This window comes from Sarcophilus harrisii, chromosome 2 (genome assembly GCF_902635505.1).
Source record: "Sarcophilus harrisii chromosome 2, mSarHar1.11, whole genome shotgun sequence".
Taxonomy (NCBI): domain Eukaryota; kingdom Metazoa; phylum Chordata; class Mammalia; order Dasyuromorphia; family Dasyuridae; genus Sarcophilus; species Sarcophilus harrisii.
This window is the reverse complement of record NC_045427.1, coordinates 648,604,864-648,619,903: the sequence shown is the minus strand read 5'-3', so window position 1 is coordinate 648,619,903 and position 15,040 is coordinate 648,604,864. Positions and strand designations below refer to the sequence as shown.

Below are 15,040 nucleotides of genomic sequence, written 5' to 3'. Positions count from 1 at the left end.
AATACTATTTAAGAATTGAGATGAGCTATGAGCCTAAACCTCTGCCATCTCCAGAGACTTTTGGAGAGTATAATACCCTTGAGATGTTGGGGAAAATATTTATGTGTTTGTTCTTGGTGTGATTTTCAAGGAAATATACAAGCTAATGCAAAACTAAGTGTTGAAATGGAAGTGGAGTTCTACTCGTTGGCCCTTCAAAAGGTAGAGAACATAAGTGATGTGAGTTTGAGATAATGGAAAGACAATATTCTTGAAATCCCTATAAAATCTTATATGTGTTTATATGTGTAGATGTAATATCCTATAACCTTAAAGAGTGAGGCTATCATAATTCCTATTGCCCAGGGCATCACTAAGACTATGAATAGTTCTAATAAGGAGGAACACATTGTCTTGCCAAGGAAACCCATGAAACTATGGGATAGCCTGAACATTGGCAAATCCTGTCCATCCTTTTCTTCCATTTATTACTATTTGTTCAACTCTATGAATCTGAATTGAACAAGTCCAAATCCCTTTTCCACATGACAATCTGAAACTACTCTTATAGTTATCAAGTCCTGCTTAAGGTTTCTCTTCTTCAGGCTACTTATCTTTACTTTGTTCAATTGATTCCAAATTCTCCAGTTTTTAATATTATATTAATGAAAAGAGTACATTTGTTATGTTTCATATTTAATCATCTCAGTAATAATTAATATTCTTATAAGAGCCATTTTAATAACTTTTAAAGTTTGTGCCGCACTACAAATTCCTAGATTTCCCTTGATAGTACAAGTATTTGGTAGTCCTCATTGAATATCTCTTCATCTTGATCAAAATTTGTACATTTATTTAGTGGTGTTCAGTCTACAAAGTCCCTTATTATTTTACTAGCAAAGATCCTTAGTTGAAAAGAACCCTGGTACTGCGCAAATCTGAGGTACCCTTATTAATAGTTTCTTGTGAAAAGGTACAGCCAGCCAGATATTTAGTGGAGAAAATTACATGGTCTTGTTAACATCCCTTCACCATTGTGTTGCTTAATAGTTCTTTGGAAATGCTCATTGATTATATTGGCACAGTACTTTCATTATCTGAAATATCTTTTCTAGGTTTGGGAATGAGTATTATATTTGTTTCATAAATGGAAAATGAGGTGTGATACTATGATTATTTTTGAAAATGTTTTGTATTAGTGGGATGATTCAGTCTGAATATTTGAAAGTAGATAATCATGAATTCATTTCATCCTGATATTTTTATTTGGAAGTTAATTAAATGGTCTACTGAATACTTTTGAAATCAGTTTACTTTGGTTATTTATTTTTTTATTTTGGTGTTAAATTGTTTGTATTTTTTTGAGGTGCCAATTTTAAAGAGTTTCATTCTTGAGAATGCATTTCCACTTGTTTACAATACTGATAAAGTTTGATGATGTTCATTTTGCTCTCTGCACATATTCAAGTATTCAGAATGTCTAGATTTATACAATATTTTATATGTTCACTTTAAACTTCTATTGCTATAGCTACAAATTTGAGTCCTTCACATTTTTCAAAGTTGTATGGAATGCTCTTTCTTCCACTGTGCTTAGCTGACCTCTTTAATGTTGATTCCAGAAGAAGCCCCTCCAGATGGGGTTACTCCACACCCTGAGAACCCAGAAGACATACTTCTTGCACTCAATTATGGCTCGGTAACAATGGGGTTGCAGACCTTCTCCAATTCTACCTGCTGTTGCTCAGATTCTTCCTTCTTAGCCATCTTCTTCTTATCCAGACATTTAATGATTTCATTATATTTGTCAAGGATCTTTTATTTGTCTTCACCAATTTTGCCTTGAAGTTTTTAATCTTCTTTGGTAGCGTTCATGTTGAATGCATAAGAAACGTTGTCTCTCTATTTTCATCCTTGGCCTTGTATTTCTCACTCAGCCTTCTGGATCATATGTTCAACGTCTTCTTGGCCCAAGGGAGCTTTGTCATTAGTGATGATGATCTTGTTCAATCTGAGGAACACCAGTGAATGCTGGGAGGATTCCTATGAATTCAAACTTGCCAAGCAATTCTCATTGCTCTCTCACCTTCATGAACCTGAATAAGCACATCAGGCTCATTGTCCAAATGGGAGGGAAAGTCTGCTTGGCAAGGATGGTGGATTTATGCTTGTTAAAAATTGTTGTAACTTTCTCAACGATTTCAATTTCAAGAGACAGAGGAGTGACATCTAATAGAGACAAGTCCTGTACATACTCAGATTTTTCTCCAGATAAAATGACATCTTGGACAGCTATACCTTAAGCAATAGCCTTATCAGGATCGATACTTTTGTTGAGCTCCTTGCCACTGAAGAAGTCTTGGAGAAGCTTCTGGATTTAGAGGATGTGAGCAGAACCATCTACTAGGACAATGTCACGAGTCCATGACTAATCTATCTTGATGTCTTTAAAGACCTCTTCCACGGAGTTCAGTCTGCCACAGAAGAGATCAGTATTCAGCTCTTCACAGTACCGTTGAAATACTGTGTCTTGGTCAAGACCGTGGAATATATTTCTTCTGGATAGAACTTTTGGTCTCTCCTTTGTAGTTGACTTGGACCTTAGGTCTGACTCCATCATTCACAACTGTAAAAGGCCAATGCTTTACATCTGACTATACAATTACATCACTTAACCTGTGACCAACTACATGTTCAGCATCAAGAAATAAGTGTTGGTGGAGTTCATTGCAACTTGATTCCTTGTAACATTACTGATTAAATGTTCTATATTGGTGAAGACAATATACATTGGGATAGTCCTGTTTCTTTGGTCATTAGATCTTCACTTTCCCATGCTGGAAGAGTCCCACGTGGGAATAAGTGGTGCCAAGATCAATGCCAACCCTTTGAGATGGTTGTTGGGGATTTGGGGGTCATAGCTGACCATTGTGGAGTTTGAAGGGCTGCAACTGCACTGAGTAGACCTTTAGTAATTTTTTAAAATGTACACTCAATTCAGTAATTTTCTTTTGTGGTCATAGAATTCAAAGTTCCCATATGATAGTTTTAAAAACACTATTTTTCATTCTTGGGATTTCGTTTTTATCATTTTGATGTTGGTTATTTCATGTTTCTTTCTCTTCTTTTGGAATATGTTTGCTAATTATCAATTTCATTAATATTTTAAAAATACATGCTTGTCATTTTAATTATTCCTTTATTCTCTGTCACATTCATAGTTTCTCTTACCTAAATTCTACCCTGCTTGCTTTTGATATATTCATTTGTTCATTTACTAGTTTTTAACTGCAAATTGAACTCATTAATTTTCTCATTTTCTTTCTTGCTACTACAAATATTTAGGGATAAACATTTGCCTCTGAGTATTGTTTGGGCTACATACCATAAATGTTCACATTCTGCATTTATGTTTTAATCATTCTCATTTTAATTTATTTTTAATGCTTTGTTCTTTAATTCAAATAGGATCCTACAAGTCATTTTTATTGTTTACATAAACATATATATTTTGATAACATTTTCATTTCTTATAATTATTTTTAAAACAATATAGCACATAATTGTAGCACTTTATATTTCTCTCTGAATTTGTCTTTGACCTAAAACATAATGTTTTTATATATCTGGCAGAACAAAGGCATACCCTCTCTTTTTTTTCAAATCAATGCTCTCTCTGGATGTCTATCAAATTTACTTTCTACAGCACTCTATTAAAATGTCCAACTTCTCTCTTCTTTGCCTTCTGTTTGATTGATCATATTCCATTAGCAGAGTGTTGAAATTTTGTGCTGTTATTGATTTTCTAATTCTTTTTGTGAATAAGTTAATTTTTCCTTTATATACTTACTTGATGTATTTAGGTGAAGATTTTATATCAACACTCTCTCATAAATGGTATTTGTGATGGACAGCTCCTTTCTTATCAGCCTGTGAATACATTCAGAAAATCCAAATACTGAGCTAATTCTATTAACATAGGAATATGTGACTATCAAATAATCACATATTCCTATACTGAGGTTTGATTTTTTGCCTGTTTCTTTTCTCTCTGAATTAGCTTCCATCATTAATTCCATCCATCTATCTCTTCAGCAAACATTTATTAAGTACCTACTATGAAACAGACACAGCTCCTGTCTTTCTGACCAAATAAAGACTGATATGTGTCATTGCCAACCCTTCCTCCTTTACTCTGTCTCAATTCCTACCTATTATGTTTTCCCCCAGCTATCCTAAAGTCAGTTAGGGAGAATTTAAGTTTGATAAAATGTTAAAGTGTCATCAGACTGCAGAATGGTCTTTATCCCTGTGCCTTTGGGAAATATTCTAGGCAATTCTGTCAATATTCTTCAACCCAGCTCTTGAGGAGGAACATATTAGATCCTTGTGGTCCCAGCTGTTGCTATTCTTTTCCAGGTGTTTTCTGAGTGACACCTTCAGCATCTACCAATCAGAACATCTGGGCCTGGGAGGAAGTATGGATATTTGGGCTGTTAGTCTAGCAGGGGTCCTCAAACTACAGCCCATGGGCCAGATGCAGCAACTGAGGACATTTATCCCCCTCACCCAGGGCTATGAAGTTTCTTTATTTAAAGGTCCACAAAACAAAGTGTTTGTATTTACTACAATCCTGCCCTCCAACAGTCTGAGGGACAGTGAACTGGCCCCCATTTAAAAAGTTTGAGGACCCATGGGATTCTAGGGTCTGATGAAAACTGAACTCATGTCTCATAGGTCTAATGTCTTTATATATTTTTGTCATCAATCTCATTACATTCTAAATGCTTCTCTTATGTAGTCACTGCCCATATCTCTTGCTCCAAAATCATGATATATTTATCCATATGGCTAACCGAGTACAGTTTGGTATATGTGGTTAACTTAGTAGAGTTTGGTGTGGGATAATTTCTTTACTGATCTTTCTTAATGCTTTTTAATTTGAGGTTAATGTTACTACCTATCTCATAGAATCCCTTCAAAGGTTTTTTTTTCCCCCAATGGCTTTTTTCCAACTCTGTCAGTGCCACCCTGAAAACACTTGGAATTTATTTCTCTTTTTGTTTTGGACCTTCTTTTCTGTATATGCTAGTTCCACCCAGCAGAACATAACCTCCTTGAGAGAAGAGGTTGTTTCACTTTTCTCCTACCCCCCTCCGCCCCCAGCACTTAGTTTGGTGCCTGGTACAGAATATGTACTGAAAAAAAATCTTGTTGATAAATCAGTAGACTATTTATTTCAACAAACATTCAACGCTTGGAATCCTTTCAGTAACATCTTAAATCTCTGGTTTATTTTCTCCATTTCAAGCTCCTCTGTCTGATAAATCCTTAATGATGATCTGCTCTGCTGTAGAAAAACCTCTAGTGAATCCCCATTATCAAGTAGTTCTTTCCATAAGCTTGTCACCCAAGACCCTTTGCACTTTCGATACAACTTATCACCCTAGACTTACCTTATACTGCTCTCCTTTTCATTATCTTTGCTGCTGATGGTTTGGGGAAATGTGGGCTTCCCCTCACCAGTGCCTTGGCTCACATCATTGCTCTTGACTAGGAAAATGGCTTCCATCCACCTCAATCTTTTGAAATCTTGCCCATTTTTAAATTTTGCTTAGTTCTACCTTCTCCCTGAAGCTTTCCTGGATTGAAAGAAACGAAAACTCTCCTTCCTCAAACTTTAGCATTCCTTCATCCCTCTCTTCTATATATTTACATTGGTTAGTGGGGCCATCTTGAAAACATGTTCCAATTACACTAGTAAATCTACTCAGCCATGGAAAGCTTGAGTTCATTTCTTATCCATTTCTGTCCTTTATAGCTTTCTTAATATATTAGAGACTGGAATAATAAATGCTTGTGGATGACTGGATTGGAGCCATGTAATTTGAGAGCATCTATTTCCATCTACATTACCAAGAATACACACTCACTGGTTATTTTCTTCATTCATGTCATCAGCCAAATTTCAATTCCTTGTTTCTTTTTACTGAGTAGATATTTCCACACTTTGCTTCCAGTACTTGGAAAATTCAAGCAGGCAATGCATATGTCAGTGTAGGACATTGGGAAATGTACTGGACTTTTTATTGGGAACTATGATTGGGCAGAGGGCACAGTGGATAGAATCGTAGGTATGGAATCAGGAAGACTCTTCATGAGTTTGAATCTGGCCACTGATACTAGGTGACCCAGGATAAGTCACTTAACCCTGTTTCTTTCACTTCCTCACTTGTAAAATGAGGGAGAAGAAAATATCAAACTATTTTGGTGTCTTTATCAAGAAAACTCTAAATGAAGAGTAAGACATGACTGAACATGTATTTACCTAAAGGCTTTACATGTAGTGTTAGGGACAGTGAAGTAGCTCATGATAGAATGCCTGGCCTGGAGTCGGGAAGACCTAAATTCAAATGCAGTCTTATGCTCTTGCTAGCTGTGTGACTCCAGGCAAGTCACTTAACTCTGACTCAGTTTCCTCATCTATAAAATGAACTAAAGAAGAAAATGGCAAACCCCTCCAATATCTTTGTCTAGAGGTCATGAAGACTCATGAAGGATTGAAACAAGTGACAACAAAAAACAACAAGGGATACAATTAACACTGCATAAGCCAGAGTTTTGCCCCAAATTTCAATATAAGGAAAAAGGCAGGAGAAAGTCTTTTTTTTCTTCTGCCCTCTCCCCTGCTGCCTCATGGCTTTTCCTCCTTCCTTGTGACGATTGTCGTGGATAGTTTTCCTTCATTTTTGGAGAGGAACATGACTTCAGGGAGGGGATGCCATGACATGCAAGTGAATTGGATTTGAGTGAGGGAAGACTGTGCTGTCACCTGCCTCACATTCTCCTCCAGAGACATCTGGGTACAGTGGCCAGATAAGATCAGAGTGACTGGAGATGGCCTAGATGCAGTGGGAAATCTTAGCCTTTTTAAGTCTTTTAAATCTTTCCCAGGTCTCTTCTTCAGTGTTGAACTATAGCACAGTATTGCTTAATCTTTATTTGAGGCTGAATTACTTCTTCCTGGGACCATCAGTGGTGGGGTTAAGAAATAGAGCAAAATAAGTAATCCCATAGTAAACACAATCCTAGTCCTCTTCAGACATTGTGCTCATCATTAACAGATTCCCTATTGTCTACATCTCTTTATCACACTTTGTTCCCCTTTCTAAGGGGTTCTGAAAATAGTTTCCTCTGCTCAGGTCTTTGTACTCTGTTCAACACTAGCTCATTCCCCGATCACAGCCAGATGAGGTGATACAGGGAAAAGAACACTGGATGTATCTTCAAACTTTATGGGTTCAAATCCTATTTCTGTCACTTATTATTTAAATGAACTTGGGTTCCTGGGCAGTAAAATGAATAATATGCTGGAACTTAGAGCACCTAAGTTCAAATCCCTTCTCAGATATTACCTGTATGATTCTGGGCAAATTACTTTATCTCTTTTTGTCTTACTTTCCTAATTTTTTAAATGAATAATGTAATAACTATCTCATAAGGTTGTGGTAGAGCTCAAATAGAATAACACATACTCAGCATTTTGCAAATCTCAAGGTACCATAAAATGTAGCTATTGTTATTATTAATAATAATTATATTATGACCCTCTCTGAGCCTATTTTCTAATTTATAAGTAGAAGCTAGACTAAATGACCTATAAGTTCCTTTTCAATCTAAGTCCATAATGCTATGATTATACAGAATATTTCTAATATCACAGACATTTTTAGATATTTTCATTGCCACCATAAAATAACTATATCTTGTTTAAATCTCATTCCTACATTTCATCATGGTCAGATCCTTGCTGCTGGCATCTCTAGACTTTCAGAAGACTTCCTTTCCTCTCCATTCTGTTTAGTACCTGGCTCACAATTTTCTTCTCCATTCCAATTCCAGCAACATCTGAGGGTTATATAGAACCAAAAGAACCAAAACTGAATAGCCTTTTAGTTTAAGCCATAAAATAGGGACAAACAAAACATTTCAGCACACCTGAGGAATGATAATCTAGCTTTATTTTAAAGACCTCTATCATGAGCACGGTAGTTATCATTCAATCAGCAATGGTAACTATCTACTGTGTGCCAAAAATTGTTATTTCTTAGATCCAAACCTCTCTTCAATCAAATTTGACCTATGTTCTGGAAATCTCAGAGTAGTAATAGCAGCAATATTAGTAATATCAGTAGCAAGAGTATCAGTAGTAATAGTAGTAGTAGTAGTCATAGTAATAGTAGTAATAGTCATTGTTTAGTAGTAGTAGGATAGTAGTGTTACTAGTAGCAATTAAAGTGGTAGTTGAAGTAATACTAGATATAGTTATAATGGTAGAAGTAGTTGTTATGGTAGTATGGTAGCAGTAGGAGGAGGAGTTGTAGTGCTATTAGTTATAGTGTAGTGCTACTAGTCATAGTAATAAGAGTGATAGTGGTACAATGGTACAATAGAATAGTAGAAGTGATACTTATAGTAATTATGATACTAGTGGCAGTAATGTTATCATTACTAGTTGTAGTATAGTAGGTAGAACAGTGCAGCTTGTGGCAGTTGTAGTCATGGTGGTAGTAATAGTGATGCTACTAGTAATAATAGTCTTCATAGTAGTTGTAGTAACAGTAGTGGTAATAGTAGTATGTGTGTGTGTTTATATATATATATATATATATATATATACATATATTATAACATAACATATATTATATACATATATGTATATAATATATGTTATATACTATGTTTAATATAATATATGTAATAATAGTAGTATGTAATATTTACAATAGTAGTAGTGCTAATACTACTGCTCATGTAGTAATAGTGCTGCTAGTAGTAGTAATAATAGTTATAATGGTAACTGTGGGAGAAGAGGTGGTAATAATAGTAGTATGACTACTATTACTAGTAGCACCATATTATGAGTGTTCTATCTTCTGTTCTATGAAGCTAGAAGATCGAAGCTAAAGAGAGGTTGGGATCTGAAAAACAACATAGTTCTAATTATCCATTACTAGCATTGATAAAGTTTTTTGAAGTTTAAAAATATTCTTCAAATATTATCTCATTTGATCTTCATGACAACTTTGTGTCTAGGCATTGTTGTTATCTTTTAACAGATGAAAAAACTCAGACAAACAGAGATTAAGTGATTTGCTCAGGATCACACAACTACTAAGTGTTTAAGGCTGGATTTGAATTCAGGTCTTCTGAACTCCAAGCACAACCATCTGTTTCATCATCACTCTGATCAGGAAACCTGAATTTGTCTTTTGTTTTTTCGTTTGTTTTGTTTTGTTTTTTGCCTTTAGCACTTATTATTTTTATGACAATGAGCCACTTAACCTGTCATGACCTCAGTATCTAAGTCAATGACGTGGTGGTCATCCTCCTTATCCACGTCACATAATGAAGTGCTGAATGTGAATCATTATGTGTGAAGGACTTCTCAGTTCCACTTAGAGGCTCAGATACATTGCACTCTGGGATTGTAAATTAGGCAACAGTCAATCTTCTTTTACCAGCATTTCCATTGGCAGTAATCAACAATATATTCTGGATTTCCTCTGTTACCAAGAAAAAAGTAGTTAATTCTCTCTCTGTTTCTTTATTCACATGTAAGACTCAAAATTCACTCCAGTATGGAATTAATGAAGAAGAAACAAACATGACTTACTTTTAGAAGGGACTCGCAGGTTGGCCAGAACCACTTCCAAGGAATCGGCTTGGACTCGGAGCACATAGCTCGTCTTTGTTTCATAGTCAAGAAGTGACTTGACGTAGATCACACCCGTGACATTATTAATACCAAAATGATCTGGAATATAAAACAAAATTCCTAAGTCTTTACTTCAACCTAAGGTGAGTTTTACTCTGATTTTGACATTATTTATTTTACTTATAAATGACAAATTAGAGACCTGTGAGTTTTAAATTCTTCCTTTATCACTTATTGCCTTGTACTGTGTAGCCTATTGAAACTTCAGTTTCCTTACCAAGGAAGTTTAAAAAAAAAAAAAAGTCTTCCAGCTCAAAATTTATGAATTAGCAGAAAACTAATACTTGGCTCTTAGATAACCAGTATGATGTTTCAAAGGGAAAAAAAAAAGAAGAAACAGGAAGAAGGGGGAAACAATTTGGTCTTTGGTACTCAGGCTCTCTCTCTTAAGATAAATCAAAGGATTGCAACCTCCCTCCCTGTGCAGATGATTCTCCTGACATTATGGACTTTCTTTTCCATGACATCACTCTTTTTATTTCACCCCTTGATTTCTCACATTGGAAGTACCCTTGACCTTTCTTTCATTGGCTGCTTTCTTTCAAAGATCCAATTTTAAAGACAATATCCAGTTCAAAGACATCATTGACTTCTCTCAAAGTTGCGCTTTTGACTCTGCACATTTTCAATTGTGCCCTTGTACCACATACCTTCAGACCCTTTGCCTTTTCCTTTTTAATCTTTTGTAATGTGTTGTCATCCTTCATTAGAATATAAACTCATGGAGGGTAAGGACTTTTTTTTGTTTCTGCTTATGTTTGTATTTCCAGTGTTTAGTATTGGCTGAAACATAATAAGCTCTGAATAAATGTTATTTAACTGATTGACTGGCCTCACTTTGCACTGTACAGTTCTGTACAGAAGTGCTTAATAAAATGTTCAAGAATTCACAAACTGAATATATTTTACGGAAAATGGGGAAAAAAGAAGATTTTACTTATGAGAAGGGTGAGAAAACATAGAAGGCTAGCATTGGAATCCAATGGACCTCATTTCAAATCCTGTATCTAACACATATTAATGAGGTGCCTCATTCTAGACAAATCGTTTAACTTTTTTCATGTCTTCAGGCAACTAAGATTTTAAATTATAAATGAATTGTAAATTTGCTTCAGTGGAGAACACATTTTACTTTTCCTACTGGAGTTCCCCATACAGATGAAATCACAAACATTGGACAATACTCAAGGAAAAAAGATAAGGCAGAGTAAGAAGAAGGGAGAAAAGACAGGGAAGGAGAATGGAGAGGGAGAGAGAGGAAGACAAGGAGGGAGGGAGAAAGAGAGAGAGAAAGAGAGAGAGAGAGAGAGAGAGAGAGAGAGAGAGAGAGAGAGAGAGAGAGAGAGAGAGAGACAGGCAGAGACAGGGAGAGAAATAAGACAGAGAAGAGAAAGAGAGACAAACAGACAGACAGATGGATAGATGATAAATGAAAAGATAAACACACAAATGGACAGAAATGTTAGGTGAATAACAGAGATCTTATCTTTCCCAAATAAAGAGGGTGAAAAGTACTTAGAAGAGATAGAACATGAGAGACAGAGAGACATACACACACACATAGAGGAAGGAAGAGATGAAGAGAGACAGACACACACACATAGACAGAGACAGAGATAGAAACAGAGAGACAGAGACAAAGACAGACCAGAGACAGAAAGAGACAGAGACAGAGAAACAGAAAAGGAAAAAGGGAGATCAGTCTACAAAATCTAAAAAAGATGTAAGCCAGTATTATAATGTAGAACATGGCATAAACAATTTATATTCTTTCTAAAAATAGGCAGAAATCATTGTAATTCTACTCATTTATTCAATGTTTTGATCATTTAAAAAATCACTCCAGTGATTTTAAAAAAATCATTCCACTCCTTTAAAATACCACTCCAGATCTTTATATCTTTTATAAGTGAATTAAAACGAATTCAACATTGAATAGCCTGCATTTCCCCCCCCCCCCAAGTCCTCTTTCAGTGCCTTATTGGGAAGTATGGATGACCTGGATTTCTGAAAGCTTCTCCTTCTGGAATGAAACCTCTGGCTAGACATAGAGAGCAGCTAAGGCTCTGGCAGATGGTGCATAAATCATCAAGGATTAGTCCAATTTAGTTTGGAGAGGCTAGTCACCAGATTGGCCAGAGGGGGCTATACCTAAAGGTCACAAAATAATCACAGCTCATCCACTAAAATATAAAGGGATTGCACTATATATAAGAGCAGAGACCACACATATCAACAGAATCATTGATACCGCAACATTTCTCTTTTAGAAAATTTCAGGTTTTCAGGTCTAATGTAAAGATTTTTTGAACCTAACTGAAAACACCAACAGTTCTAAGATCTGTCCAAATATAATTGTTTGATGGTTCAAAATTCTGTTTGTTACATTTTTCTAAGTCAGAATAATAATCCATACACATCTGGATGTATGTCACCCTATCCAAAAGTCTGTACATCTGGATGACACCATAGTCAAAACTCTGATTCCTTCACATGGTGTGGGGGTGACCTTTAGTTCCAAAGGCCATTCTAGTGAAGCATGAGTCTGGTTATGTCTTGCCAAGTTCAGAAGACTCAGAATGGGTGCAAAGACAGACTCCAGGTGTGTCATCAGTTCATTCTCTCAATATCAAGTTGATTGAGGGACAGAAATATTTTTGTCTCCTTCCTCAGACTATCAATAACTAATTTAGAGAGTGATTGAGATCTGCAATAGTGCAGGAAGTAACCATCATGGAGTGTTTACATTTCCTGAATTATAATGAATTATGAGCATGTGCGTGTATGGAAATGCATTGCATAAAAATATAGATACATACATATAGATCTGTATGTAAAGAGACAGTATTAAAGATGTGTTTGCTGCATTCAAGAACTGTATAATGAAATGAGGCAGAGGATATCTTTAAGCCTCAGTTTCCTCATCTGTAAATTGTGATTGGATCAGCTGGTCTCAAATATTTTTGATTTCTACATTTAGGATCCCATCATCTTATTTATTCCATGTAAAACTATAGAATGTGAGCATGTCTAATTAAAGAGATGTTTGGCTTGTTTCAAAATTTCAAAGAACTGAGGGTCCTTTTAATCTGAGGGGTTCAGGAAGGCTCCATAGAGGAGGTAGCATTGGATTAGGATTTTGCAAGATGAGCCAAATGTTAATATGCTGAGATAAAAAAGAGCCCTCTGGAAAATGATTCAACAAATGCATGGGGCAGTGAAAGGTTCAAGGAAGAGACAGCTCAGTAGTGCAGGGTAGAGGGCTCTGGATTTGGAGCTAGGAAGGCTTGATTTCAAACATTACCCTAGACACATTCTGTGCAATCACAAACAAAAGGCTTGACTTCTTTGGGCCTCAGTTTCCAAATTATAAAATTATAATTATAAATTATAATATGAGGAGCTGAACTGCATAGAGTCCAAGATTTCATCTAAATCTATGATTCCCTCATTTGGCTGCAGCATAGAATACATAAGAAGAAGCAGTAGAATAATGCTGACCATTTACATAACATTGGAAGAATTGCTTAGAGAACTTTGCCTGCCTTAGCCTATCAGATCCTCCCAACAACCCTGGCAAGCAGGTGTAATCATTATCCGCAATTTATAGAAGAGGAAAAGAGGCTGAGAATGGTTAAATGCCTGCCCAGGGTCAGACAGCCCATAATTATTTGAGACGTGATTTAAGCCCTGGTTTTTCTAACTCCAAGGGCAGCAGAGTCCAGTGTCAATGCCAAGCTGCTTTATGAGATGATGCTGGGAAAGTGCTTGTATAAAGGAAGGCTGAGAGTCGGGGAATCCTCAGGCCCAGTGTCTCAGACATTTACCACCTATCCGCCCATAGGCAAGTCACTAATTAAAACCTCAGTTTTCTTACTTGTAAAGTGGAAATAATGATAATACTTAGGATACAGAATTATTCTGAGGATCATAGGATAATAAAACAGGCAAAGCGTTTTGCAAAACATCCATCCATATTTGTGAATGTACATTCTCATTATGGAAATATGTACATTTTGGGGGGAGGGGGAGGCTTGGAGTCAGACTGTCATCTTATCTGTGCAGAGAAATCTCAATATAGACACTCCTTCAGTTGACACAGATCAGCATGGGTAGTCTTTGAGAGCTGTTTGGAGATACTGACTTGATAGATAATCTGCCCATCCAATGGGACAGGCAGGATTTATACTGAGATCGTCTTGATTCTAAGCTTCGCTCTCTATCTATTCCAACATGTTTCCTTTCTTTTGTCTGTATTATATATACTTTAATAAATGGATCCATGTGTATTTATTTGTAACATATATTTCTACATATAAGTATGGATATTTTGGAATTTAATAGGTAACCCTAATAGCTCATTATTATATAGCACAATATATAAATAATAATAAATAAGTTGAATCATTATATAGCACAGTGATAATTAAAATCCACAGCTATTGTATCTTTTGATATATTCTAGATTTCCTTAAAATCAGAATTTATCTGTATTTAGTAAGCATCCAGTTCTTAAGAATCACTTACCATCTTCATTTCCTGAAACAATAGAGTATACGATACTCTGATTGATGGCCGCTGCATTGATAACACCAACTGGAGTCCCTATCGGTGCAAGTTCGCTTACTGGAGGTGGTCTGTAGAATTAGACAAGATCATTTTTTCTTATGTTAATATTTGATGTAATACAGGTTTCTATTTAAAAATTAAATGTGTGTGGTTTTGGCAAAAGCAGGTTTCCCATAAGGTTGTTTGTGAAAGTCTTTATGGAGGTGAGACATTAAGGCATCAGGCACAGAACCACAAGTAAATAAAGGACTATTCTATTCTTAACTGAATGAGAATGCCATCCAGGGAAATAAAGACTAAACACAGGAGTGCCATGACTGTACTACACAACTAATTGGTAGGCAATGTATAGAAAGAAGAGCACTTTCTTGATTAAAAACATAAAAAAACCAGTATATCTCATAGTATTAAAATTTTGACATAACTCAATCATGCTAATGGTATTAAACAGACAATTTTTCTTTTCTAACTCTTTTATCTTAATTCCTATCTTTCTCCATCCCTCAACCATTTTAACTCCATGAGATTTCCAAGTAGAAATATTATCAGAAAATAACAAAAAATTAATCTTTTTATGGAAAATTCATCTTCTTACTCATATTCTTGGATTTGTTACTCTCTTATTTATCTTCATTCCCAGGTTCATTTTCAACAAACCATTATTGTTTCTCATGAGAGATTAATTCATTTTAATAATAGTAATAATCTTATAAT

The 15,040-nt window shown here is 35.6% G+C and overlaps 1 protein-coding gene across 2 annotated transcripts in view; it reads right to left on the bottom strand.

Annotated features, from left to right (window-relative positions):
* PCDH15 (protocadherin related 15) overlaps window positions 1-15,040 on the bottom strand; it is a 2,067,151-nt gene that overhangs the window by 123,524 nt on the left and 1,928,587 nt on the right. For both annotated transcript variants that reach the window (XM_031956966.1, XM_031956965.1), the window contains 2 exons: window positions 14,285-14,394; window positions 9,656-9,796 (listed from right to left, as the gene is read on the bottom strand). In XM_031956966.1, coding sequence (XP_031812826.1) covers window positions 9,656-9,796; window positions 14,285-14,394 — 251 coding nt within the window. The remainder of the gene's footprint in view (window positions 1-9,655; window positions 9,797-14,284; window positions 14,395-15,040) is intronic.